The 27,565-nt window shown below is 42.7% G+C and overlaps 1 protein-coding gene across 2 annotated transcripts in view; it reads right to left on the bottom strand.

Annotated features, from left to right (window-relative positions):
• The window catches only part of SMARCC1 (SWI/SNF related BAF chromatin remodeling complex subunit C1), a 204,525-nt gene that overhangs the window by 135,489 nt on the left and 41,471 nt on the right, over positions 1–27,565 (bottom strand). For both annotated transcript variants that reach the window (XR_012518724.1, XM_074403944.1), the window contains exons 3-7: positions 25,741–25,826; positions 13,168–13,249; positions 11,570–11,662; positions 8,258–8,327; positions 4,774–4,843 (exon numbers count right to left, since the gene is read on the bottom strand). Coding sequence is in view for 1 of the 2 variants with exons in the window: in XM_074403944.1 (XP_074260045.1) it covers positions 4,774–4,843; positions 8,258–8,327; positions 11,570–11,662; positions 13,168–13,249; positions 25,741–25,826 (401 nt within the window). In the remaining variant the exon portion in view is untranslated. The remainder of the gene's footprint in view (positions 1–4,773; positions 4,844–8,257; positions 8,328–11,569; positions 11,663–13,167; positions 13,250–25,740; positions 25,827–27,565) is intronic.

Genomic DNA, 27,565 nt, shown 5'->3' with positions numbered 1-27,565 from the left:
TTTTACGTAATTGGGATTGCATTTTGCATATATTCAATTTTATTGTCTTTTTCTGTTTAACATTAAAACAAGCATTTTACATATTATTTTAAAAAAAGGAAAAAATTAATTCTTAGGGGAGGGGAAGTTAATTCACTTAATTTGTTTAGAAGAGACTGATTACAAAGCTGACTTGATTTAGTTGTAATTAACTTGAACTACATTAAAAGACTGCATATACTGTTAAAATTTTGAATCTAGGGCCGGGCGCGGTGGCTCACACCTATAATCCCAGCACTTTGGGAGGCCGAGACGGGTGGATCACGAGGTCGAGAGATCGAGACCATCCTGGTCAACATGGTGAAACCCCATCTCTACTAAAAATACAAAAAAATTAGCTGGGCATGGTGGCGCGTGCCTGTAATCCCAGCTACTCAGGAGGCTGAGGCAGGAGAATCGCCTGAACCCAGGAGGCGGAGGTTGCAGTGAGCCGGGATCGCGCCATTGCACTCCAGCCTGGGTAACAAGAGCGAAACTCCGTCTCAAAAAAAAAAAAAAAAAAAAAAAAAATTTGAATCTAGACATACTTCCTTCTTTTAAAAATATAATTACAAGTAAAATAAAGAAAAACAATGCAAAACCTGACATTTTATGTCTCCTGATAAAGAACACATATCTATGCAACAGCCTTGCTCCTGCCCAATTAAAATGGAATCTGATCAGCCTCTAGTTCCAGCTACCAATTTAAGAAAAATACAGAACAGAGAAATCTGTTCAAATAAACCACAGTGCTGCCACTGAAAAATTCCATACTGTGGTAAACAAAACATGACAAACCAACTTCTTTCCTAAATAATACACTAATGGGGGAGGTCATAAACACAGATAAAGAACCTATAAACCATAAATTAGGAAAGTACTTAAATATACAAACTAATCACAACATGTAGATTTTATCTAAATTCTAATGCAAACAACTACCAATCAATCAACTGTGTCATCTATGAGACAACACTGACTCGATTTTTTATTTTCTTATTTTTTTGAGACAGGGTCTCACTCTGTTGCTCAGACTGGAGTTCAGTGGCACCATCTCAGCTCACTACAGCCTCAACCTCTGGGGCTCAAGTAATCCTCCTGCCTCTGCCCTGCCCCAAGTATCTGAGACAATCTGAGACTACAGGTACATGTCATCATGACTGGCTAATTTTTGAATTTTTTTGGTGAAGACAAGGTTTCACCAAGTTGCCCAAGGTGGTCTAGAACTCCTGGCCTCAAGTGATCCTCCTATCTCAGCCTCCCGAAGTGCTGGGATTACAGGCATGAGCCACCCTGCCCAGCATGATATTTTTTTTTCCTAAGAAGATGTAGATGAATATGCTTACATAATATTTTATATTAAGGAACTGTTTGCGTTTTAAGAATGACAATGGTATTATTACTTTGAATCATTTGAGGCCAGGAGGTTCAGACAAGCCTGAGGCCCCTGACAACCAAAAATTTAAAAATAAGGCACCTATGGTGGCACGTGCCTACAGTGCCAGCCCCTAGGGAGGATCACTTGAGCTGTGATCATGCCACTGCAATTCAGCCTGGGCAACAGAGCAAGACCTTCTCTCAAAAAGCAAAAAAAAGCCGGTGTGTTGGCTCACGCCTGTAATCCCAGCAGTTTGGGAGGCTGAGGCGGGGAAATCACCCGAGGTCAGGAGTTCAAGACCAGCCTGACCAACATGGCAAAACCCCATCTCTACTAAAATTTAAAAAATTAGCAGGGCACGGTGGTGTGCGCCTGTAATCCAAGCTACTCGGGAGGCTGAGGCAGGAGTATCGCTAGAACCCAGGAGGTGGAGGTTGCAGTGAGCAGAGATCAGGCCACTGCACTCCAGCCTGGGAGACAGAGCAAGACTCCCTCTCCAAAAAATAAATTAATTAATAAATGTATTTATTTTTAAAATATGTATTTGTTTTAAAATACATAATAAAATACTTATGATTCAAATGGTGTTTGGGATTTGCTAGAAATAATAGTATAAAACTAGAAGTAGAGGTCAAAGAAGTGGCAGGGGTGCGAGGGATAGAAGACAACAAATAAGGTGCAGTGTATACTGCTCAGATGATGGATGCATCAAAATCTCACAAATCACTACTAAAGAACTTATTCCTGCAACCAGGTATCACCTGTATCCAAATAACTTATGAAAAAATAAAAACAGGCCAGGCACAGTGGCTCAGGTCTGTAATCCCAGCATTTTGGGAGGCTGAGGCAGGTGGATCACCTGAGGTCGGGAGTTCGAGACCAACCTGACCAACATGGAGAAACCCCATCTCTACTAAGAAAAAAAAAAAATTAGCCGGGCATGGTGGCAGGCACCTGTAATCCCAGGTACTCGGGAGGCTGAGGCAGGGGAATTGCTTGAATCCGAGAGGTGGAGGTTGGATTGAGCCGAGATCGTTGCCATTGCACTCCAGCCTGGGCAACAAGAGCTCAACTCTATCTTAACAACAACAAAAAAAAAAAGAAAGAAAAAAGAAAAAAAAAAAAGTAGAAGTGAAAGAAGGACTGACTAGACCTGTAGAAACCATAATCAAAATCTCTACATGACAAGAATGAAATGAATACAAAAGCTGCTCTACTATATAGGTTCAGAAAAATAAAGTACAAGGAATGTTATCCCTATTTCCACGTGCACTAGGCAGGCATAATATTAAACGAGAACTACTATCATCACTAGTATCTAGCTCTTGTTTATAATATTTGTTTTTGATACTATAGATACTGAAACCAGTATGGGTTATGAGATAGAAAAGCCACAACAACACTAGGCAAAGAAATTTCTGATGAAAAGAAAAAGTCAATTTTAGACATAAATTAATTTCATCCTTAATGGTTTGGCATGAGAAGTTTTTCAAAAAAGCAAACTGATCAAGCCAGGCACAGTAGCTCACACCTGTAATTCAGCATTTTGGGAAGCTGAGGCACATGAATCACCTGAGGTCAGGAGTTAAAGATCAGCCTGACCAGCATGATGAAACCCCGTATCTACTGAAAACACAAAAATCAGTTGGGCCTGGTGGTGGGCGCCTGTAGTCCCAGCTACTTGGAAGGCTGGAGGCAGGAGAATCACTTCAACCCAGTAGGTGGAGGTTACAGTGAACCAAGACTGTGCCACGGCACTCCAGACTGGGCTACAGAGTAGGACTCTCTCTCAAAAAAATCTGATCAGTAATAAACACCAGGAAAAAAAGAAAACCTTTTTTTTTCTTTTTTGGAGAGAGAGTGAGACTCTGTCACTCAGGATGGAGCAACCTCCAGTTCCCAGAGTCAAGTGATTCTCATGCCTCAGACACCTGAGTAGTTGAGATTACAGGTGTGCGCCACCACATCTTGCTAACTTTTTATAGTTTTAGCAGAGATGAAGTTTCACAATGTTGGCCAGACTGGTCTTGAACTCCTGACCTCACATGCTCCACCCGCCTCGGCATCTCAAAGTGTTGGGATTACAGGTATGAGCCACCGTGCCTGGCAAAATTCATTTCTTTTTTTTTTTTTTCTTTTTCTTTTTTTGAGACGGAGTTTCACTCTTGTTACCTAGGCTGGAGTGCAATGGCGCGATCTCGGCTCACCGCAACCTCCGCCTCCTGGGTTCAGGCAATTCTCCTGCCTCAGCCTCCTGAGTAGCTGGGATTACAGGCACGCGCCGCCATGCCTAGCTAATTTTTTTTTGTATTTTTAGTAGAGACAGGGTTTCACCACGTTGACCAGGATGGTCTCGATCTCTTGACCTCGTGATCCACCCGCCTCGGCCTCCCAAAGTGCTGGGATTACAGGCTTGAGCCACCACGCCCGGCCTAAAATTCATTTCTTAAAGGAAACAAATATAAATCAGGAACCTAATACCACAGAGACATTTTTTAGCAAATACATAAAAGATATGGTTTTGAGGGGGGTTTTTGTTTGTTAAAAGAGATGGAGTCTTGCTTTGTTGCTCAGACTAGAGTTCAATGGCGTGATCTCAGCTCACTGCAACCTCCACTTCCTGGGTTCAAGTGATTCTCCTGCCTCAGCCTCCCAAGTAACTAAGATTACAGGCACCCATCACCACACCTGGCTAATATTTTTTATTTTTAGTAGAGACAGGGTTTTACTATGTTGGCCAGGCTGGTCTTGAACTCCTGACCTCATGATCCACCTGTCTCAGCCTCCCAGAGTGCTGGAATCACAGGCATGAGCCACCACCCCCAGCCTTGGTATCAGTTTTTTAAAGATAAATAAAGCTGCTCAAGAGAGCCAATTCACGCCTGTACTCCCAGCACTTTGGGAGGCCTACGCAGGCAGATTACGAGGTCAGGAGTTTGAGACCACCAACATGGTGAAACCCCATCTCTACTAAAAGTACAAAAATTAGCCAGGTATGGTGGCAGGTGCCTATAATCCCAGATACTCAGGAAGCTGAGGCAGGAGAATCACTTGAACCCAGGAAGCGGAGTTTGCAGTGAGCCAAGACAGTACCACTGCACTCCAGCCTGTGTGACAGACTGAAACTCCATCTTTAAAAATAAATAAATAAAAAGATAAATAAAGCCATTTATGGCTTATTCATTCACCATTTAATGGTGACCTTATTAATTTCTGTACCTTAAATAAGAAAATAGTCAATAAAGACTCCCAAAGTAAGAAAAATGAGTAAATACATACCAATAAATTGTCACTATTCAGAAAATAAAACTATAAATAAATGTGCCTTCCTTTCAACAAAAATCTTTATACCAGGTCTCACAGGATACGGACATTACCTGTCTGGGTAAAAGCCCCAATGCACTAACACTTGCTTATCTTTTCTCATCACCGGTCTCAACCATTCTTCTGAAAGGGAAAAAGAAAAAACTTTAGTCAAACTGACAAAATAACAAACTATGATTTTTAGCCTTAATTTTTACTAAGATGTTTTAGTTTGCTAATGAACAACAAAAAAAAATTTTTTTTTTCTAATTTTTCTGACATGTCATTGCTGGCTTAAAAACAGAAAGTTTTCAAATTGCCTTGGCAACATGGTGAGTCCATATCTCAACAAAAAAATTTTTTTGATTAGCCACGTATGGTGTTCTAAACCGCTATTCCCAGCTACTCAGGAGGCTGAAGTGGGAGGATCATGTGAGCCCAGGAGGTCAAGGCTTCAGGGAGCCATGATCGTACCACTGTACTCCAGCTTAGGCAACAGAGGAAGACTCTGCCTCCAAAGGAAAAAAAAAAGATCTACTGCACAACAAGATGTGTATATTTAATACTACTATACTGTATACTTAAAAATGATTAAGTCGATAAATTTTATGTTTTTACCAGAATAAAAAAGGGAATACCATATCAAACAGATTCACCTCAAAAACGTTATGCTAAATTAAAAGAATAAGACATAAGAGACAGTATGTCATATGCTTTCATTTCTATAAAATGTCCTGAATAGATATATTCATATCGTAAGAAAGCAGACTGCTGGCTGTCAAGACCTAAGGTGAGAAAAGAATGGAAAGTGACTGCTAATAGATACGGGTTTATTTTAAAGCAATAAACACATTTTGAAATTAACAGTTATGGCTGTACAACTCCGTAAATATCTTTTTAAAAACTTCAACTGTGCACTTTATTATTTTTCGGGGGGTGGGGGAGAGATGGAATCTCACTCTTTCATATAGACAGGAGGGCAGTGGTGTGATCTTGACTCATCACAACCTTCGTCTCCTGAATTCAAGGAATTCTCTTGCCTTGGCCTCCTGAGTAGCTGAGATTACAGGTGCCCACCATTATGCCCAGCTAATTTTTTGTGTTTTTAAAAGAGAAGGGGTTTCACCATGAGGGCCAAGCTGATCTCAAATTCCTGGCCTCAGGTGATCCGCCTGCCTCGGCCTCCCAAAGTGCTGGGACTACAGGTGTGAGCCACCACACCAGGCCCTTATTAGTCTTTCACAAGAACCATGTAACATTGATTAATATCTCAAAATGTGTACTTTCTACTTCATTAATTTTTGTTCTTTTATTATTTCCTATCAGAAAAGGTCTAATTTGGTATTTTCTAATTTCTTGAGAAAGATGTTTGAACCACTGGTTTCTAACCTTTCTCCTTTCCTAATATAAAGATATAAATGTTCCTCTAGGCACAGTTTCTACTACATCTTTTAAAAGTTAATGTTCTTTGAGAGGCTGAGGCGGGTGGATCACGAGGTCAAGAGATCGAGACCGTCCTGGTCAATATGGTGAAACCCCGTCTCTACTAAAAACACAAAAAATTAGCTGGGCATGGTGGCGCATGTCTGTAATCTCAGCTACTCAGAAGGCTGAGGCAGGAGAATTGCCTGAACCCAGGAGGCAGAGGTTGCGGTGAGCCGAGATCACACCATTGCACTCCAGCCTGGGTAACAAAGCAAAACTCCGTCTCAAAAAAAAAAAAAAGTTAATGTTCTATTGTATTATTCATTTCAATATTATTCCGTTCCAGAGATGTTCTATTTACATTGTAATTTCTTATTTGACCTTCTTTAATCCTTTAATCCTTCTTTAACTGTTCTTTAAATCTTCCCTGATGGATTATTTAGCAAGTATATAGGGATTGTCTGTTTTCATCGCTGACTTCTACCAAAACTGCAAGTGGTAAGAACAAAATACTCAGTATTTTACCCCTCAGTAGGGAGTAATTAGCCATTCAAATCTGATATAACTTATTCATATAGATGTCCCACAGGGATAAGTTGTGCTTACCCGAAGATCTGACTACTGCATTCCCATAGAAAAATCTATTTCTCCCTCTAAATTAACTATGTTTCCCAATGCAGTCCTTTGAAAGAATGGTTAGCACAACTCAGTCTCTATAGGTCTGATAAACTGTCCACTGAAGGAATAAGCTTTCAGAAAAGAAGAGCTGAAATGAGAAACTAAATCACTGTAAATTCACCAAAATAATACCCTGCTGTTAGGCCCTGTAAGCCACGTTTTTCCCAGAGATATGCCTCTAACTTACAAGTCTCTTAATTTTCAAAATACAAGAGACATCACAGATATTGATCAGATTAATATGTAAGGCATGCTTAGTCTTTTTTTTTTTTGAGATGGAGTTTTTGCTCTTGTTACGCAGGCTGGAGTGCAATGGCGTGATCTCGGCTCACTGCAACTTCCGCCTCCTGGGCTCAGGCAATTCTCCTGCCTCAGCCTCCTGAGTAGCTGGGATTACAGGCATGCGCCACCATGCCCAGCTAATTTTTTGTATTTTTAGTAGAGACGGGGTTTCACCATGTTGACCAGGATGGTCTTGATCTCTTGATTTCGTGATCCACCCTCCTCGGCTTCCCAAAGTGCTGGGATTACAGGCTTGGGCCACCGTGCCCGGCACATGCTTAGTCTTAACATCCAGATGATTAGCAACAATGATATAACAGTCTAACAAGTAGGAAGTTAGGCTGCATGAAATTAGTTTGCTTAGAGCCCAGTTAAGTCAATAAAAAGGAGGGTTGGGCATAATTCTTCATTAAAGGAAACTATGTATTTAATCTGTAGGATTTATTTAATACTGAAAAATCTCTTTTCTGGCTGGGTGCAGTGGCTCACGCCTATAATCCCCGCACTTTGGGAGGCTGAGGCAAGCAGATCACCTGAAGCAGGAGTTTGAGACTAGCCTGGTCAACATGATGAATCCCCCATCTCTGGGCAAGGTGGCGGGTGCTTGTAATCCCAGCTACTTTGGAGGCTGAGTCATGAGAATCAATTGAACTCGGGAGGTAGAAGTTACAGTGACCTGAAATTACATCACTACACTCCAGCTGGGGGGACAGAGTCCCTGTTCTCAAAAAGGAAAAAATAAATAAAAATAAATAAAAAAAAGGCCGGGCGCGGTGGCTCAAGCCTGTAATCCCAGCACTTTGGGAGGCTGAGGCGGGTGGATCACAAGGTCAAGAGATCGAGACCATCCTGGTCAACACGGTGAAACCCCGTCTCTACTAAAAATACAAAAAAAGTAGCTGGGCATGGTGGCACATGCCTGTAATCCAAGCTACTCAGGAGGCTGAGGCAGGAGAATTGCCTGAACCCAGGAGGCGGAGGTTGCGGTGAGCTGAGATCGCGCCATTGCACTCCAGCCTGGGTAACAAGAGCGAAACTCCGTTTCAATCAATCAATCAATCAATCAATCAATAAAAAGCTGGTTATTCTGTTTAAGTCTTTGAGGCTATGACATAAAATTCACATATGGTATAATGTATGAGCTTACCCATTCGTAACCCGAAACTAACTTACCATCCTCTTGTGAGGAAGAATATGGATAAATGTGGTGGGAAGCTTTTGACTTCTCATCAGTAAATGTTCCCTGGAAAGCAAACGAACAAAAACCATAAAAATAAAGCACATGGCAAATGAACTGTAAGATGCCAGACACAAATTCCATAAGAATTATAAAAGCATGGTTTTACTTATAAGACTGTCTTATTAAAAAAGACTTTATTTCTATAGTGATTAACGACAATAAACCCAAAAATTGTCTACACGGTTTAGACTGCTATATAGAAAAAGTAATTCAAGGATCTATTAGCTAGTTCTCTATAGATCTCTCTCTCTCTGGGTATCCACATCAGTAATATGGGTACTACAATTTTTTTTTTTTTTCCAACAGAATCTTGCTCCCACACCCAGGCTGGAGTGTGGCAGTGCGATCTTGGCTCACTGCAACCTCCCTCTTCCGGGTTCAAACAATTCTCTGCCTCAGCCTCCTGAGTAGCTGGGATTATAGGCATGCACATGCCCAGCGAATAGAAATTCACCATGTTGGCCAGGCTGGTCTTGAACTCCTGACCTCAAGTGATCCACCAGCCTCAGCCTCCTAAAGTGCCGTGACTAGCGATGCAAGCCACTGTGCACAGCCAGGAACTACAACTTCTTAAAATTACTTCCAAAATCATTACAAATTATCATTATTTCAAGAAAATCAATGCACTTCCTAGCCTTGAGTCATAAGCTAGGACTATGTGCAAAAGCATAATACAGATATATTGTCAAGTGGAGTTTGACAGCACCTTAATAAAGTACTACAACAAAATGAGTTACGCAAATTTAGTTTCATGATGTATGTAAAAGTTACATTTTGGCCAAGTGTGGTGACTCACACCTGTAATACTAGCACTTTGGGAGGCCGAGGTGGGCAGATCACTTGAGGTCAGGAGTTCAAGATCAGTCTGGCCAACATGGTGAAACCCCGTCTCTACTACAAATACAAAAATTAGCTGGGCATGGTGGCAGACGCCTGTAATCCCAGCTACTCGGGATTGAGGCAGGAGAATCGTTTAAACCCGGGAGGCGGAGGTTGCAGTGAACCAAGATTGCACCACCGTACTCCAGCCTGGGTGACAGGGCAAAACTCTGTCTCGAAAAAACAAAAAAATGTCAAAATACAGTACTAGTACATGTGTATCAACACAAAGTAAGCGGCCAGGCACAGTGGCTCACACCTGTAATCCCAGCACTTTGGCAGGCCCAGGGAGATGGATCACGAGGTCAGGCATTCGAGACCAGCCTGGCCAACATACTGAAACTTCGTCTCTACTAAAAATACAAAGCAAAAATTAGTCAGGCATGGTGGTGGGCGCCTGTAATCCTAGCTACTCAGGAGGCTGAGGCAGGAGAATCGCTTGAACATGTGAGGTGGAGGTTGCAGTGAGCCGAGATGGCACCACTGCATTCTACCTCAGACAACAGTGTAAGACTCCATCTCCAAAAAAAAAAAAAACACACACACCACAAAGTAAGCTCAGGGAAGGGGGAGATTTCAATTCTTTATTAAAAATCACATATGTCAAGCCAGGCACGGTGGCTCAAGCCTGTAATCCCAGCACTTTGGGAAGCTGAGGCGGGTGGATCACGAGGTCAGGAGATCGAGACCATCCTGGTCAACATGGTGAAACCCCGTCTCTACTAAAAATACAAAAAATTAGCTGGGCATGGTGGTGCGTGCCTGTAATCCCAGCTACTCAGGAGGCTGAGGCAGGAGAATTGCCTGAACCTAAAAGGCGGAGGTTGCGGTGAGCCGAGATCGTGCCATTGCACTCCAGCCTGGGTAACAAGAGCGAAACTCCGCCTCAAAAAAAAAAAAAAAATCACATATGTCAACAGATTACATAAAGTGGGGGGTTAGGGGAGACAGGATTACTTGAAAGTAATATTTCATTTCTTTCTACCAACAATTATGTAACCAACTCTATTTGACTTTATAATCTCTGTGATGTAGAGTTCTGTGATACAGAATACACTGGTCTACTTAGGTCTATATAAGCACACTTCAAAATAAGACTAATAAGCCGGGCGCGGTGGCTCAAGCCTGTAATCCCAGCACTTTGGGAGGCCGAGGCGGGTGGATCACGAGGTCGAGAGATCGAGACCATCCTGGTCAACATGGTGAAACCCCGTCTCTACTAAAAGTGCAAAAAATTAGCTGGGCATGGTGGCGTGTGCCTGTAATCCCAGCTACTCAGGAGGCTGAGGCAGGAGAATTGCCTGAACCCAGGAGGCGGAGGTTGCAGTGAGCCAAGATCGCGCCATTGCACTCCAGCCTGGGTAACAAGAGCGAAACTCCGTCTCAAAAAAAAAAAAAAAAAAAAAAGACTAATAACTCTGTACCAATGACTTATTATTAAATGCTACTTACTACTCTAGGCTAAAAGCTAAAGGTGAGTGAAAAGAAGAAAAACACTGGTACTTTAAGAACTTAAAAAGAGACCAGGTGTGATGGTGCGTGTCTATAATCCTAACACTTTGGGAGGCCAAGGCTGGAGGATGACTTGAGGCCAGGAGTTCAAGGCCAGCCTGGGAACACAGGGAGAAACCATCATGGCTGGGCACAGTGGTTTATGCCAGTAATCCCAGCACTTTGGGAGGCTGAGGTGGGCAGATCACTTGAGATCAGGAGTTCAAGACCAGGCTCACCAACATGGCAAAACCTCATCTCTACGAAACATACAAAAATTAGCCAGGCGTGGTGGTACACACGTGTACTCCCAGCAAGTCCAGAGGCTGAAGCACGAGAATTGCTTGAACCTGGGAGGCAGAGGTTGCAATGAGCCGGGATCAAACCACCGAACCCTAGCCTGGGTGACAGAGTGAGACTCTCTGTCTCAAAACAAAACAAAACAAAACAAAAACCATGGAGGATCTCTTGAGGCCAGGAGTCCAAAGCTACAGTGAGCTAGTATGTTAGGATAGTGCCACTGCATTCCAGCCTGGGCAACAAAGTGAGACCTCGTTTCTAAACAAGGAGAAAAAAAACTCAAGAAAAAACTTTCTTTTGATGCAAATATATCAAGAAATCCAAAACAATACTATGGTTGACATTTATTATCAAAGGCTTACAACTACAAAATGCTTTTTTTTTTCCCCTCTTTGTGGAGAATGGGGTCTCACTATATTGCCCAGGCAGGTCTCAAACTCCTGGACTCAAGCTATCCTCCCACCTCTGCCTCCCTAAGAGCTGGGATTACAGGTGTGAGCCACATCGCCCAGCACAACAACAAAATGAAGTGATCATGTCCGTTATTAATTATCCGAAGTGATCATGTCTATTACCTGATGTCGTTTGATAATATCTTTCAATTTGTTAGCCAACTTCAGATCAATGTCTGGAATGAGGTAGATGTTGGGTCTGGTCAAACAATTGTTCTGAGGACAAAAAGAACAGACTTTCAAATTCTCTTGGTTTCGAAATAATATCACATTATTTACGCATTACACAAACCATCCCCAGATAACCTTTTCTGCATTGAGTCACACCTGCCACAAAAACTGTTGAGAAACATGACCTAAAGAAATTCAGCAACTTTTTCATCAAGATAACATATCATATTGCCAGATTAATCCTCCTCCCCAATTCTACCCAAATTTACTTCAGCAGCCTAATGTAGTGCTTTTAACTATGGAAGGGGAATTACAGTTGATCTTAAAAACAGTAATGACATGCCTGGTCACTCATGCCTGTAATCTCAGCATTTTAGGAGGATAAGGCAAGTGGGCACTTCAGGTCAGCAGTTAAGAGACCATCTTGGTGAGACTCCCCTCTCTACTAAAAATACAAAATTAGCCAGGAGTGATGGTGGGCGCCTGTATTCTTCACTGCTCAGGAGGCAAGGCTGAAGAATCACTTGACCCCAGGAGGTGGAGGTTGCAGTGAGCTGAGATTGTGCCACTGTACTCCAGCTTGGGCGACAAGAAAAACCATTCCAAGAATTAAAAAATAGCAATGACAGAACATGTATGTTAACTCCCCAAACCATGAAAAAACAAACAAAACATATCCAATTACTTCCTTAGCTAAGAATCTATGGGATGAACAACTTTCACATATTGAATTAACAATATCTGACTAAATTTTTTCCAGCTACTTCTCCCCAGGAAGGTTAATTGAGTGATCAACACAAATTATCAAACAATAAACATACTAGGAAAAAACAAATAAGAAATTAAGCATTCTCTTTTCCAGGTTATAATAGAGTTAGGGAAATAATATGTATATTTATGGTACAACAATGGAACAAATCGAAAGAAAATATTCAATGAAGTGAACAATAGGATGGAAGAGTGCTTATACTAAATAAAATGAAGGCAGGCTGGACTCTGGGTTTCATGCCTGTAATCCTAGAATTCTGGGAGGCCAAGCAGGCAGACTGCTTGAATTCAGGAGTTTGAGACCACCTAGACAACATGGCAAAACCCCATCTCTACAAAATATACAAAAAATTAGCCAAGTGTGATGGCATGTGCCTGTAGTTCCCAGCTACAGGGGAGGCTGAGATGAAAGGATCACAAAAGCCCCAGAGTTCAAAGCTGCAGTGAGCATAGCCATGACTGAACCATTGCACTTCAGCCTGGGTGACAGAGAGCCCGTCTCAAAAAAAATAAAAATATTATAATAAAATAAAGGCAATTCAAACAATACATTAGGTAAAATTAATGAAGAAAATTATAAATTATTTCATCAGAAATTTTAATAGTCTTAAAAAGACAAAATTAATTACAGCTCTAATTCCCAAACACCCATAAAAATAATAAAACAATACCTTTCAGAATATTTTCTTCCTTTATTCTTTTGGCAATCCAATAAAGCCAACCTTAAAACTGAAATTATATTAGAGGAAAATTTTTTTAAATAACATAAGTTTCCAAGTTACCTGCACTAATGTTTTTTCAATGTTCATAAACATTTCTACATTACGATCCATTCGGGATGGGTTCTGCAGGTCAAACCTCCGCCTAAAAAAAAAAAAGAAAGAAAATTTCTAGGTTAATTTGTCTCCCATCTTAAACACAAATGAAAAATGTGGTTTTAGAATTTAATGCAAGTAAATTAGAAAGATTTGGAAATTAACACTCTACAAAATGTGTGAGATATTATCTCAGTAATATAAGAATACACAGCATCAGCCTGGGCACGGTGCCTCATGCCCATAATCCCAGCACTTTGGGAGGCTGGGGTGGGCAGATCACAAGGTCAGGAGATTGAGATCATCCTGGCTAAGAAGAGGAAACCCCGCCTCCACTAAAAATTCTGGGCATGGTGGCACATGCCTGTAGTCTCAGCTACTCAGGAGGCTGAGGCAAGAGAACTGATTGAACCCACACGAGGCAGAGACCACACTGAGCTGAGATCGCTCTACTGCACTCCTGGGCCACAGAGCGAGACTCCATCTCATAAAAAACACAAACAAGGCAGGGCAAGGTGGCTCACGCCTGTAATGCCAGCACTTTAGGAGGCTGAGGTGGGTAGATCACAAGGTCAAGAGATGGAGACCATCCTGGCCAACTTCGTGAAACTCCATCTCTACTAAAAATACAAAAATTAGCAGTGTTGCTTGCCTGTAGTCCCAGCTACTCGGGAGGCTGAGGCAGGAGAATCGCCTGAACCCTGGAGGCGGAGGTTGCAGTGAGCTGAGATCGCACCACTGCACTCCAGCCTGGTGACAGAGTGACACTCCATCTCAAAAAAAAAAACAAAAAACAAAAAACAAAAAACAAGAATACACAGTATCAACACCTTTATAAAGAGTTAGTATTAAGATCCACCTCAGTCAAAATGAAGTATCAATTCCATGACTTATCTATCTAATTTTCCTTAAATTTGAGACATCTTACATCTTATGGAAAAGTAGTCCACAGATCCAAAGGCAGAGAGCTACCATACTTTACTTCAACTTAAGGAAAGTTTGTCTACGTGTTTAAAAACAATTTGTTCAAATTCAACAATATCTGTGTTCTCTTAGACAAAGGAAAGCATTTTGGGTATTTAATTCTGATATAGCTGTAAGACATGTCATTTAAACAGACAAGATTTCTCCAAATAAAATTTTTAACTGGCCACAGTAACAGTCAAGAGCAGAGATCGGGCCGGGCACGGTGGCTCAAGCCTGTAATCCCAGCACTTTGGGAGGCCGAGGCGGGTGGATCACAAGGTCGAGAGATCGAGACCATCCTGGTCAACATGGTGAAACCCCGTCTCTACTAAAAGATACAAAAAAAATTAGCTGGGCATGGTGGCACGTGCCTGTAATCCCAGCTACTCAGGAGGCTGAGGCAGGAGAATTGCTTGAACCCAGGAGGCGGAGGTTGCGGTGAGCCGAGATCGCGCCATTGCACTCCAGCCTGGGTAACAAGAGCGAAACTCCGTCTCAAAAAAAAAAAAAAAAAAAAAAAAAAAAAAAAAAAAAAAAAAAAAAAAAAGAGCAGAGATCATCCTTTAATCTGAAATCATGTATAGCTGGGGGTATCCCAAACCCAAATACCTAAACATAACATTCTTACATTATCTTGGTCTGTTCCTAGATAGAATGTGGTTAAATCTTCCATGTGGTTAAATCTTTACAAAGTCTAATGCCTGTTTCTCCTTACTTTTCATTCAGTAACTACTTTGTTTTTACTCCATTTTAGTTCTTTTAACACTAACAACCAGGAGAGGAGTAGAGCTTAGTGACTGAGAGTAAGGACTGTGGAAAACTACCTTAGTCTTGAGCAATTTGTTAAACCAAGGATCAACTGCTTCATAAATATTATGGCCTACTGCAGGGTTTTGTGAAGGTTAAATGAGGTATATATTAGAATAGTGCTCAATGTAATACAAATTAAGTAATCAACAAATACTAGCTATAGTTATAATTTTTCTTTTCTGAAGAAGGGTCTCACTGTGTCACCCAGGCTGCAATGCAGTGGTACAGTAATAGCTCCCTGAAACCTTGAACTCCTGGGCTCAGGGATACTCCCACCTCAGCCTTGAATACCTGAGTCCACAGGTACCAGCCACCATGCCCAGGTAATTGCTTTTTATTTTTATTTTTGTAAAGCCAAAGGTCTCACTCTGTTGGTCCAGGCTGATCTCAAATACCTGGGCTCAAGCAATCCTCCCGCCTCAGCCTCCCAAAATGCTGACATTACAGGAGTAAGCCAACACCCCTGGCCCATAGTTATAATTTTCTTAACCATTACCATGAACTACCTAGCATTAGGCAGTCTGAGGCGAGAGCTCATACTCATAACTCACATGTCATGCTATTTTATCCTGGAGATGTTCCCCATACTTCCAATCTTTCTTTTTAAATCCTACAGCCTATCCAAAATGTTACTACCCACTCAATGAGCCTGACACTATCACTTCCAAAAGTAGTCCCCAAGTCACTGCTCTATGAAGCTAAGCCTATCTTATTTCATTTCTTTTTTTTGAGATGAAGTCTTACTGTCACCTAGGCTGGAGTGCTGTGGTGCAATCTCCATTCACCACACCTCTGCTTCATGGGTTCAAGTAATTCTTCTGCCTCAGCCTCTCAAGTATATGGGATTACAGGCATGCTCCACAACACGCAGCTAATCTATTTTGTATTTTTAGTAGAGACAGGGTTTCTCCACGTTGGCCAGGCTGGTCTTGAACTCCTGACCTCAGGTGATCCACTCACCTCAGCCTCCTAAAGTGCTGGGATTACAGGCGTGAGCCACTATGCCCAGTCATCTTTCATGGTTTTGAGACAGAGTCTTGCCCCGTGTCCCAGGTCAATGGTGCAATCTCAGCTCACTGCAATCTCTGCCTCCCAGGTTCAAGTGATTCCCCTGCCAGCCTCTACGCTGGGATTACAGGTGTGTGCCACCATGCCCACTTAATTTTTTGTTTAGAAATAGGGATTCACCATGTGGGCCAGGCTGGTCTCAAACTCCTGAACTCGTAATCTGCCCACCTTGGCCTCCCAAAGTGCTGGGATTACAGGTGTGAGCCACCACGCACAGCCTTTTATGTTCTTGATACATCCTGTGCACAATGCTGATACGGCCCCATCACAGAACTATCTTATTAGACATCTAATTAGATACAAGGGCCAGGTTTTTAAAACTTTTCCTTTATAGCCCTACTGGCTAGAAGAAAGTGTAGCTTTATAAAACAAACTACTCATCGGCAGGACATGGTGGCTCATGCCTATAATCCCAGCACTATGGGGAGGCCAAGGCAGGTGTATCAGGTCAGGAGTTCAAGACCAGCCTTGTCAACATGGTGAAACCCCATCTCTACTAAAAATACAAAAATTAGCTGGGCGTGGTGGAGGATGCCTGTAATCCCAGCTACTGGGAAGGCTGAGGCAGAGAACTGCTTGAATCCGGGAGGCGGAGGTTGCAGTGAGCTGAGGTCACGACACTGCACTCCAGCCTGGATGACAAAGCGAGACTCTTGTCTCAAAAAAAAAAAAAAAAGAAAAAAGAAATTAATGCTCATTATGACTGGTGACTAATACATATTATTGCTTTTTCATTACTGTGGTAAGATAAGATTAAAATGTTTCCAAGGAAAGTGCAATTAAAAAATTAAGCAGCCGGGCGTGGTGGCTCAAGCCTGTAATCCCAGCACTTCGGGAGGCCGAGGCGGGTGGATCACGAGGTCGAGAGTTCGAGACCATCCTGGTCGACACGGTGAAACCCCGTCTCTACTAAAAATACAAAAAATCAGCTGGGCATGGTGGCGTGTGCCTGTAATCCCAGCTACTCAGGAGGCTGAGGCAGGAGAATTGCCTGAACTCAGGAGGCAGAGGTTGCGGTGAGCCGAGATCACGCCATTGCACTCCAGCCTGGGTAACAAGAGCGAAACTCCGTCTCAAAAAAAAAAAAAAAGAAATTAAGCAAAGGTTCCAATAAAGCAGAAAAATAGGTAAATTACAATAGAATTTACTGCAGCTTTAAATATAGCATTGGCCAGGCACAGTGGCTCAAACCTGTAATACTGGCATTTTGGGAGGCAAAGGAGGGAGGATCACTTGAGCTCAGGAGTTTGCAACCACTCTGGGCAACATGTCAAGCTATCTATCTCTGTTGTTTTTTTTTAAGGTGAAAATAGGTTGGGCGCAGTGGCTCACACCTGTAATCCCAGCACTTTGGGAGGCCAAGGTGGGCAGATCATGAGATCAGGAGTTTGAGACCAGCCGGGCCAAGATGGTAAAACCCCATCTCTACTAAAAATGCAAAAATTAGTTGCGCGTGGTGGCGGATGCCTGTAATCCCAGCTATTCAGGAGACTGAGGCAGGAGAATTCGCTCAAACCCAGCAGGAGGAGGTTGCAGTGAGCCAAGACTGAGCCACTGCACTCCAGCCTGGTGACACAATGAGACTCCATTCCCAAAAAAACTAGAATATTGTGACTTTGTAAAGTTGTAATGAAATGACTCTAAGCATTGAACATCAATGTCTGACCATTACACACATAAACAACAGATTAAGTTTTATTCTTATATACCTCCAGATAGAATAAAACATTATCTATGATATATTATTGCTGCCCAAAAAAAAAGGAACCAAATCAGACTCAGCTTCTACCACCAGTTTACAAGAAATTTAGAAGACCATGCTAAATGATAAACTGGAGGCATATAAGCAAAATCTAATAAAACATGGGCAATCCTATGAGACAACTGTTTTAGTAGAGGGGAGGTACTTGTGAGGAAAAGAGAGGGAAGAGATAGTGAAAAAGAAAACTTTATCTTTTTCTGAAGAGAATTAAAACCGTATCAACCAAAGGCAACGTCTGCACCTTGTTTGAATACTAATTCAAATAAGATATAAAAACCATTTATGAGATGAGGGAAATCTGAACACTAAATTAATATTTAATAATATTTAAAAATTGTTAATTTTCACATTTGTTAATAATGGTAGTGTTACGCTTTCTAAAATTCTATTTTATAAATAAATACATGGTAAAATATCTAAACTTGACCCTTAAACAACACAGATTGGAACTGAGCAGATCTGCTCTTATGTGGATTTTCTTCTTCCTCTACCACCCAAGAAAGCAAGACCAGCCTTTCTCCTTCCTCCTCAGACTATTCAATGTGAAGACAAGGATGAAGATCTTTATAATCATATACTTCCACTTAATGAATAGTAAATATATTTTCCTTTCCTTATTCTTCAGTTCTTCACCACTCATTCTTCATATTTGTATGTCTGTTTCAGAGCTCTAAGTACCTCTAGGATGTTTATTTTATTATTATTTTTAAAAATAGAGATGGGATCTTGCTATGTTGCCCAGGTTAGTCTTGAACTCCTGGCCTTAAGTGATCCTTCTGCCTCAGACTCCCAAAATGCTGGGATTACAGGTGTGAGCTACCGTATCTGGCCCCACTAGGATTTTTGCTACTCTTTTGGGGCATGGTACATTAGACCATCCTGTGAGAATGGTCTCCAGGGTATTATAGCTTGCTGTCATCATACGAAGCTCCTTATTTGAGATTACCTCTGGTCACTTCCCCACAAAACTGTTTGGCTCTATTGTTATCTTTCCCTTGGCTCAGTGCATTTTTCTTCTTCCCTATAAAAGTTCACTTCTTCTGCCCTTTTATACCACTTCTGAGGAATAAACTATGCACCTGGGATCCATCCAGTGTTAGAGTCTGACTTTTTCTTTTTTCTGACATAGAGTCTTGCTCTGTCTCCCAAGCTGGCATGCAGTGGAGTAATCTCAGCTCACTGCAACCTCTACCTCCCAGGTTCAAGCAATTCTCTGCCTCAGCTTCCCAAGTAGCTGGGATTACAGGCGCCCTCTACCATACCCAGCTAATTTTTCTATTTTTAGTAGAAGCGGGGTTTCACCATCTTGGCCAGGCTGGTCTCAAACTCCTGACCTCATGATCCACCCGCCTCGGCCTCCCAACGTGCTGGGATTACAGGCATGAGCCACCGTGCCCAGTCGAACAATCATAGTTCTAATTTGCATTCCTCTTACGGGTTGAAGCTTGAACATCTTTCTGCGTTAACAGAAAGCAAAAATTAATTGATAAGTAAAATTTTTCAACCAAGGTTATACCATATTTATCTGGTTTTGTACTTTAAATTTTTTATTTGTGAGACAGGGACTTGCTCTCTCACCAAGGCTAGAGTGCAGTGGTGCGATCTTGACTCACTGTAGCCTTGATCTCCTGGGCTTAAGCAATCCTACCACTTCAGCCTCCTGAGGAGCTGAGTCTACAGGTATATGTCACCATGCCCAGTTAATTTTTAAATTTTTTGTAAAGATGTGGTCTCACTATGCTGCCCAGGTTAAGTTCTCAAACTCCTGGCCTCAAATAATCCTACCACTTTAGCCTCCCAAAATGCCGTGTTTTTTTCTTAATGTCTATGCATTTACATCTTTCCCTTACTTAGTATACTGCTTATTTGGTCATTCTATTAAATTGTGGTTTGGCAAACCATTTTCATTTATTATTATAGAAAACATAAACTACTTAAAAAGCAGAGACAAGCTGGGTATGGTGGCTCACGCCTTTAATCCCAGAACTTTGAGGCCGAAGAGGGAGGATCACTTGAGGTCAGGAGTTCAAGATCTGCCTGGCCAACATAGTAAAACCCCATTCCTACTAAAAATACAAAAATTAGCCAGGCATGGTGGCAGGCAATTGTAATCCCAGCTACTCAGGAGGCTGAGGCAGGAGAACTGCTTGAACCCAGGAGGCAGAGATTGCAGTGAGCCAAGATGGCACCACTGCACTCCAGCCTGGGTGACAGAGCAAGACTTTGTCTCAAAAAACAAAAACAAAAAAAGTTACAACATACAACAATCTCTTTAAAACTGTAAGAGAGAATAAACAACGTCCTAATCTCTGCACATGTGGGCACTAACAATCACTTTTCTATTACTTAACTGAACTTCGTATTTAATCTCTCCTTTGAGAGATCCATTTGGATTTCCATAAGTATGTCAAATTTATTATCCTTTAGTTACATATATATAATTTAATTCTATACAAAGTTTTATCCTTCCAGAGAAAAATCATAAATAAGACACTCATTGATTTTAGCTATTCAGAAACATCCAGAAAGATCAAACATTAACATTCCAATTCTGTAATCTCTCTTTTTTTTTTTTTAATTAACACAGGGTCTCACCTGTCACCCAGGCTGAAATGCAGTAGTGCGGTCTCAGGTTCACTCCTGGGTTCAAGTGATCCTCCCACCTCAGCCTCTGAGTAGCTGGGACTACAAGCATGGCCACCCCCAGCTAATTTTTCTATTTTTTTGTAGAGCCTGGATTATCCCATGTTGCCTGGGATGGTTTCAAACTACTGGGCATAAGCAATCCACCCAGCTCAGCCACCACAGCTGGCCAATTCTATAATATTAATTTGTACAGTCTCTTCACAAATATGCCAGTAATTACCAGGTATTCCCATTCAACCTCATATGCATGACATTAGAGCTTCATGTCATTAGAGAGTAAAACAAAGACTACTGAGAAGGCAATAAGAAAGCAGAACCATAATGAAATAAGGAGAAAAAATTACTGGGCCATAATAAGGAAACCAGCAAACTTTAGACCTAAAGACAGAAATGCAACCTAGACTTTGAGGTCCAATGAAAGTAACACAGACAAGGTTCAGAGAGGCATGGCAGACACAGGGCAAGCCAGGGCATGGTCAGAATGACAGGTCAGTATTCAGATATCCAAACAGTGTGCAGAGTTACTAAAATATGCATTCACTTCAAGTGTGTGAGATCCAAGAGATGAGGGAAGGTGCACCTTTAAACTAGGTACATAATTATACCTGAAAAGTAATAATTCTGGTACAATCTGAGTAAAAGACTTGGAAAAATCATTATTCCTGACTCTGCTAACCCTATCCGCCTTTTTTAGCCCCACTTTTAATTTTAAAGAAACTGTATAGGCCAGGTGCGGTGACAAGCCTGTAATTCCAGCACTTTGGGAGGCCGAGGTGGGTGGATCACGATGTCAAGAGATCGAGACCATCCTGGCCAACATAGTGCAACCCTGTCTCTACTAAAATACAAAATTTAGCTGGGCGTGGTGACACACATCTGCAGTCCCAGCTACTCGGGGGGCTGAGGCACGAGAATTGCTTAAACCTGGGAGGCGGAGGTTGTAGTGAGCCATACCTGAACTCCAGCCTGGCGCCTGGCGATAAAGTAAGACTCCGTCTCAAAAAAAAAAAAAAAGAATTACACTTATCTTTCTAAACTACTACAAGTGATTTCAGATAAAAATATTTCACTGTGGCCAGGCACAGTGGTTCACACCTGTAATCCCAGAACTTTGGGAGGCTGGGGTGGGTGGGTCACCTGAGGTTGGGAGTTCAAGACCAGCCTGACCAATATAGAGAAACCCTGTCTCTACTAAAAATACAAAATTAGCCACGTGTGGTGGCAAATGCCTGTAATCCCAGTTACTAGGGAGCGTGAGGCAGGAGAATTGCTTGAACCCGGGAGGCCGAGGTTGTAGTGAGCCAAGATCCTGCCATTTGCACTCCAGCCTGGGCAACAAGACAGAAACTCAATCTCAAAAAAAAATTTATTGTACACAAACTACAGACACAAAGCAAGTTCCATAATATGTGACCCAGGAAAAAATGTTTTCACTTTGATATTCTATCCTCAGATGTCCAGGTCAGGACTTGTGATAGCAGCTGAACAAGAAACAAGGACAGAAAAGAGTCCCAACTTGCAACCCAGAGTTAACGGTAGGGTACAAACCATTTCTTTTTTTGAGACGGAGCCTCACTTTGTTGCCCAGGCTGGAGTGCAGTGACATGATCATGGCTAACTGCAACCTCTCCCTCCTGGATTCAAGCGTTTCTCATTCAAATGTTTCTCATTTCTCAGGAGGCCTCAGCCTCCTGAACAGCTGGGATTATAGGCACATGCCACCACACCCAGCTAATTTTTGTATTTTTAGTAGAGATGGGGTTTTGCCATGTTGGCCAAGCTGGTCCCAAACTCCTGACTTCAAGTGATCCATCCACCTCAGCCTCGCAAAGTGCTAGGATTACAGGCATGAGCCACCTCGTCCAGCAGGTACAAACCATTTCTACGATTACGCAGACATGTTGTTGGTCTTAAATCAGGGAATACCCTGGTGAGAGGTGCAACATCAGAGCTAAACACAGAACTGGAAAACAGAGAGCTACCTCTGATAGCAAGAGCTACCTCTTGCTCTTTTAGCCAACTATCTTTTTTTTTTTTTTGAGACGGAGTTTCGCTCTTGTTACCCAGGCTGGAGTGCAATGGCGCGATCTCGGCTCACCGCAACCTCCGCCTCCTGGGTTCAGGCAATTCTCCTGCCTCAGCCTCCTGAGTAGCTGGGATTACAGGCACGCACCACCACGCCCAGCTAGTTTTTTGTATTTTTAGTAGAGACGGGGTTTCACCATGTTGACCAGGATGGTCTTGATCTCTCGACGTCGTGATCCACCCGCCTCGGCCTCCCAAAGTGCTGGGATTACAGGCTTGAGCCACCACGCCCGGCATTTTTTTTTTTAAGACAGTCTTGCTTTTTTGTCCACGCTGGAGTGCAGTGGTATGATCTCAGCTCACTGCAACCTCCAACTCCCAGGTTCAAGCAATTCTCCTGCCTCAACCTCCTGAGTACCTGGGATTACAGGTGCCCGCCACCATGCCCAGCTAATTTTTTTTGTATTTTTAGTAGAGATGGGGTTTCACAAGGATGGCCAGTCTGGACTTGAACTCCTGACCTCAGGTGATCCAAATCAATATCTATTAAACACCATCCATATATAAAAAGTTCCAGCAAATACACATTTAAGCATGTATCTTCTACTATTTACTATATAAATTATTTAATTACACATTTGTCCTGATTGTTGATCTAAGTATTTATTTGCACTTCCCAGCCATAAAGTTTTGGGTTAGCTTAACTTTTAAGGTAAAATATATAAATTATACATGTATTCTTCTGGAAAGATGCTAAGGTTATAAGCTGCACACAGATAAGTAAGCTGAAACTACCAGACAACTTCAACAATGTACTCCAGTACCCCAACGCTACCCTGTCAAGTATGTCCCTGACAACCACTCGATTCAGGACCATCATCATTAAATGCCACTAGTCCCAGCAGCTGTGGAAGCCCCAGAGTTCAAAAAAAGAGGAAAAAAAAAGAAATAGCACCAAAAGAGATAACTAGAAAAGCAGGAAAGACTGAAGGGAGCAAAACAGCAAGAACATAAGCAGGAATTCAATCTATCTCCAACACTGACCTGGGCAAAGATCTGTACTTCTCCTTTTATTCCTGTCCTGAGTATTCAAATTGGAACACTCTTTTTTTTTTTTTGAGACAGAGTTTCACTCTTGTTACCCAGGCTGGAGTGCAATGGCGCAATCTCGGCCCACAGCAACCTCCGCCTCCTGGGTTCAGGCAATTCTCCTGCCTCAGCCTCCTGAGTAGCTGGGATTACAGGCACGCACCACCATGCCCAGCTAATTTTTCTGTATTTTTAGTAGAGACGGGGTTTCACCATGTTGACCAGGATGGTCTCGATCTCTTGACCTCGTAATCCACCCGCCTCGGCCTCCCAAAATGCTGCGATTACAGGCTTGAGCCACCGCGCCCGGCCAGAACACTCTTGAAAGCCTAGCTCACCTGATCTCTTAAAACTGCTACATGGCCAGGTACAATGGCTTATACCTGTAATCACAGCACTTTGAGGGGCAGAAGAGGGTGGATCACCTGAGGTCAGGAGTTTGAGACCAGCCTGGCCAATATGGCAAAACCCTGTCTCTACTAAAAATACAAAAATTAGCAGAACATGGTGGCAGGTACCTGTCATCCCAGTTACTCAAGAGGCTGCGGAAGGAGAACGCAATGAACCCAGGGAGCGGAGGTTGCAATGAGCCAAGATCACGCCACTTCACTCCAGCCTAGGTAAAAGAGCGAAATTCCATCTCCCAAAAAAAAAAAAAAAAAAAAAAAGCCGGGCGCGGTGGCTCAAGCCTGTAATCTCAGCACTTTGGGAGGCCGAGGCGGGTGGATCACGAGGTCGAGAGATCGAGACCATCCTGGTCAACATGGTGAAAGCCCGTCTCTACTAAAAGTGCAAAAAATTAGCTTGGCATGGTGGCACGTGCCTGTAATCCCAGCTACTCAGGAGGCTGAGGCAGGAGAATTGCCTGAGCCCAGGAGGCGGAGGTTGCGGTGAGCCGAGATCGCGCCATTGCACTCCAGCCTGGGTAACAAGGGCGAAACTCCGTCTCAAAAAAAAAAAAAAAAGGCCGGGCGTTGTGGCTCATGCCTGTAATCCCAGCACTTTGGGAGGCCAAGGCAGGCGGATCACAAGATCAAGAGTTTGAGACCAGCCTGGCCAACAAGGTGAAACCCTGTCTCTACTAAGAATACAAAAATTAGTGGGGCATAGTGGCACATGCCTGTTATCCTAGCTACTTGGGAGGCTGAGGCAGGTGGAACACTTGAACCTGGGAGGCGGAGGTTGCAGTGAGCCAAGACCACACCACTGCACTCCAGCCTGGGCGACAGAGGAAGACTCTGTCTCAGAGCAGGGGACGGGGAAACAGGCCAGGCACAATGGCTCACGTCTGTAATCCAAGCACTTTCAGGGGCTAAGGCGGGCAGATCACGAAGTCAAGAAATTGAGAACATCCTGGCTAACATGGTGAAACCCCGTCTGCACTAAAACTTCAAAAAATTAGCCAGGCGTGGTGGCACGAACCTTTAGTCCCAGCTACTCGGGAGGCTCAAGCAGGATAATCACTTGAACTGGAAGGCGGAGGTTGCCGTCAGCCGAGTTTGCACCACTGCACTCTAGCCTGGGCAACAGAGCAAGACTCCGTCTCAAAAAACAAAACAAAACACTGCTATCTATCCACTTCAAATATAATGCATGAGTTCATTACAAACACACATTTTATGGCAAGTCTACCTTCTAATTTGCTAATAATGTTCACCTGTTATCTATAAAAAATCAAATATATCACTTGCCCAATAAATATATGGTTGTTGCCGGCTACAGTGGCTCACAAATGTAATCTCAGAATTTTAGGGGCTGAGGTGGGTGGATTGCTTGAGGCTACGATTTGGAGACCAGCCTGGTCAACATGGCAAAACCCTGTCTCTACTAAGAACAGAAAAATGAGGCAAGCATGGTGGTGCATGCCTGTAGTCCCAGCTACTCAGGAGGCTGGGACGTAAGAACTGCTTGAATCTGGGAGGCAGAGGCTGCAGTGACCTGAGATCGTACCACTCTTCGTACTATTTTGAAGACCCCGTTTCAAAAATAAATAAATAAGTGGTTAATATTTTTCTTCGATGTGGGAACAAGATAAATTAGGGCTCTGGGAAAACACAACTTACATTAGACTTAATCATAATGTGCTTACAGGATTTTCTGACACCATGCAAGGAAACAGGACTTAAAAGTAAATAACTTAAGATCAAAACATGCAAACAAATACAAAAACTTACCATCCCTGTTCATTTTTATACTTGTAAGCAGCCCCAAGAATGTGACACAAGGTGCCTCCAGCTTTGAAATCCATGAAACATTTTGCCTAAAAATGATAGAAATTACACATGAGAAATATTAAGCTTCTCACAAAATTACACATCTGAATTCTAAGCTTTATGAATTCAAGGATATAAATACTAATTAAACAACCTCCTTAAATATCTTCTTGAATAAACTGAGGCATCAATACATTTTTCTAAAAGTAAATTAGGCTGCAAATGGTGGCTCATGTCTGTAATCCCAACACTCTGGGATGGTGAGGCAGGAGGATCACTTGAGCCCAAGAGTTCAAGACCAGTCTGGGCAACACAGGGAGAGCCTATCTCTAGAATAAAATTTTAAAATTGACTGTGCATGTGGCACACGCCTGTAATCCAACTCGGGAGGCTGAGGTCAGAGGATCAGTTGAGCCTGAGAAGTTGAGTCTGCGGTAGGCCCTGATGGCTCTACCATACTCTAGCCTGGATGACAGAGTAAGATGCTGTCTCACGAAAAATGAAATGAAATAAAATAAACTGAATTAAAACTACTTCCTTTCAGCTGGTACAGTGGCTCACACCTACAGTTGCAGCTACTTGGGAGGCTCAGATGGAAAAAAAGTCACTGGAGCACAGGAATTCTAGACCAGCCTCAACAATATAGAAAAAACCCATCCCCCTCCCCAAAAAATTTCCTTTTAAATTCCATGAACATATTATTATTGGAGCGAATAGTCTGTCAAAGGCAAGACTTTAAAAAGATAAATCTAGGCCAGGAGCAGGGGCTCACACCAGCAGTTCTAACATTCTGAGACACAAAGGTAGGAGAATCACTTGATCCCAAGAGTCTCAGACCAGCTTGGGCAACAAAGTGAGATCCCACCTCTATAAAAAATTTAAAAATTAGGCCAGGTGCGGTAGCTCGCACCTGTAATCCCAGCATTTTGGCAGGCCAAGGCGGGCAGATGGCTTGAACACAGCAGTTCAAGACCAGCCTGGAAAACATAGAAAAGAAATTAGCCAGACATGGGAGAGTATGTCTATAGTCCCAGCTACTGAGGAGGCTGAGGGGGCAGGATGGCTTAAGCCTCAGAAGCAAAGGTGAGACTACACCACTGTGCTCCAGCCTGAAAAACAAAGCTAGACTTTGTCTTAAAAATACATAAATATAAAAATTAGCTGGGCATGGTGCTGTGTGCCTGTAGGTAACACCTACTCAAGAGGCTGAGGTGGGAGGACTACATGAGCATAGGAAGTGAAGCAGTATATATATCTACCATAAGCCCTGGCTAAGAAAAATAAAAGGAAGTCAAGCTGTAGTCAGCTATAAGGGCAACACCGAAATTCAGCCTGGGTGACAGAGTATAACCTTATCTCAAAAAAAAATTTCAATAAAAAAGATAAGTCGGCCGGACGCGGTGGCTCAAGCCTGTAATCCCAGCACTTTGGGAGGCCGAGGCGGGTGGATCACGAGGTCGAGAGTTCGAGACCATCCTGGTCGACATGGTGAAACCCTGTTTCTACTAAAAATACAAAAAATTAGCTGGGCATGGTGGCGCATGCCTGTAATCCCAGCTACTCAGGAGCCTAAGGCAGGAGAATTGCCTGAACCCAGGAGGCGGAGGTTGCGGTGAGCCGAGATCGCGCCATTGCGCTCCAGCCTGGGTAACAAGAGCGAAAACTCTGTCTCAAAAAAAAAAAAAAAAAAAAAAAAGATAAGTCAAAATGGCTCAAAAGAAAACACGTGTAACCCCAGTACTTTGGGAAACTGAGCAGGAAGGCAGGGAGAAAGGGAGGCCTGCTT

Source organism: Saimiri boliviensis, chromosome 8 (genome assembly GCF_048565385.1).
Source record: "Saimiri boliviensis isolate mSaiBol1 chromosome 8, mSaiBol1.pri, whole genome shotgun sequence".
Lineage (NCBI taxonomy): Eukaryota > Metazoa > Chordata > Mammalia > Primates > Cebidae > Saimiri > Saimiri boliviensis.
Note: the sequence above shows the minus strand (reverse complement) of the source record. Positions and strands in the feature narration are given on the sequence as shown.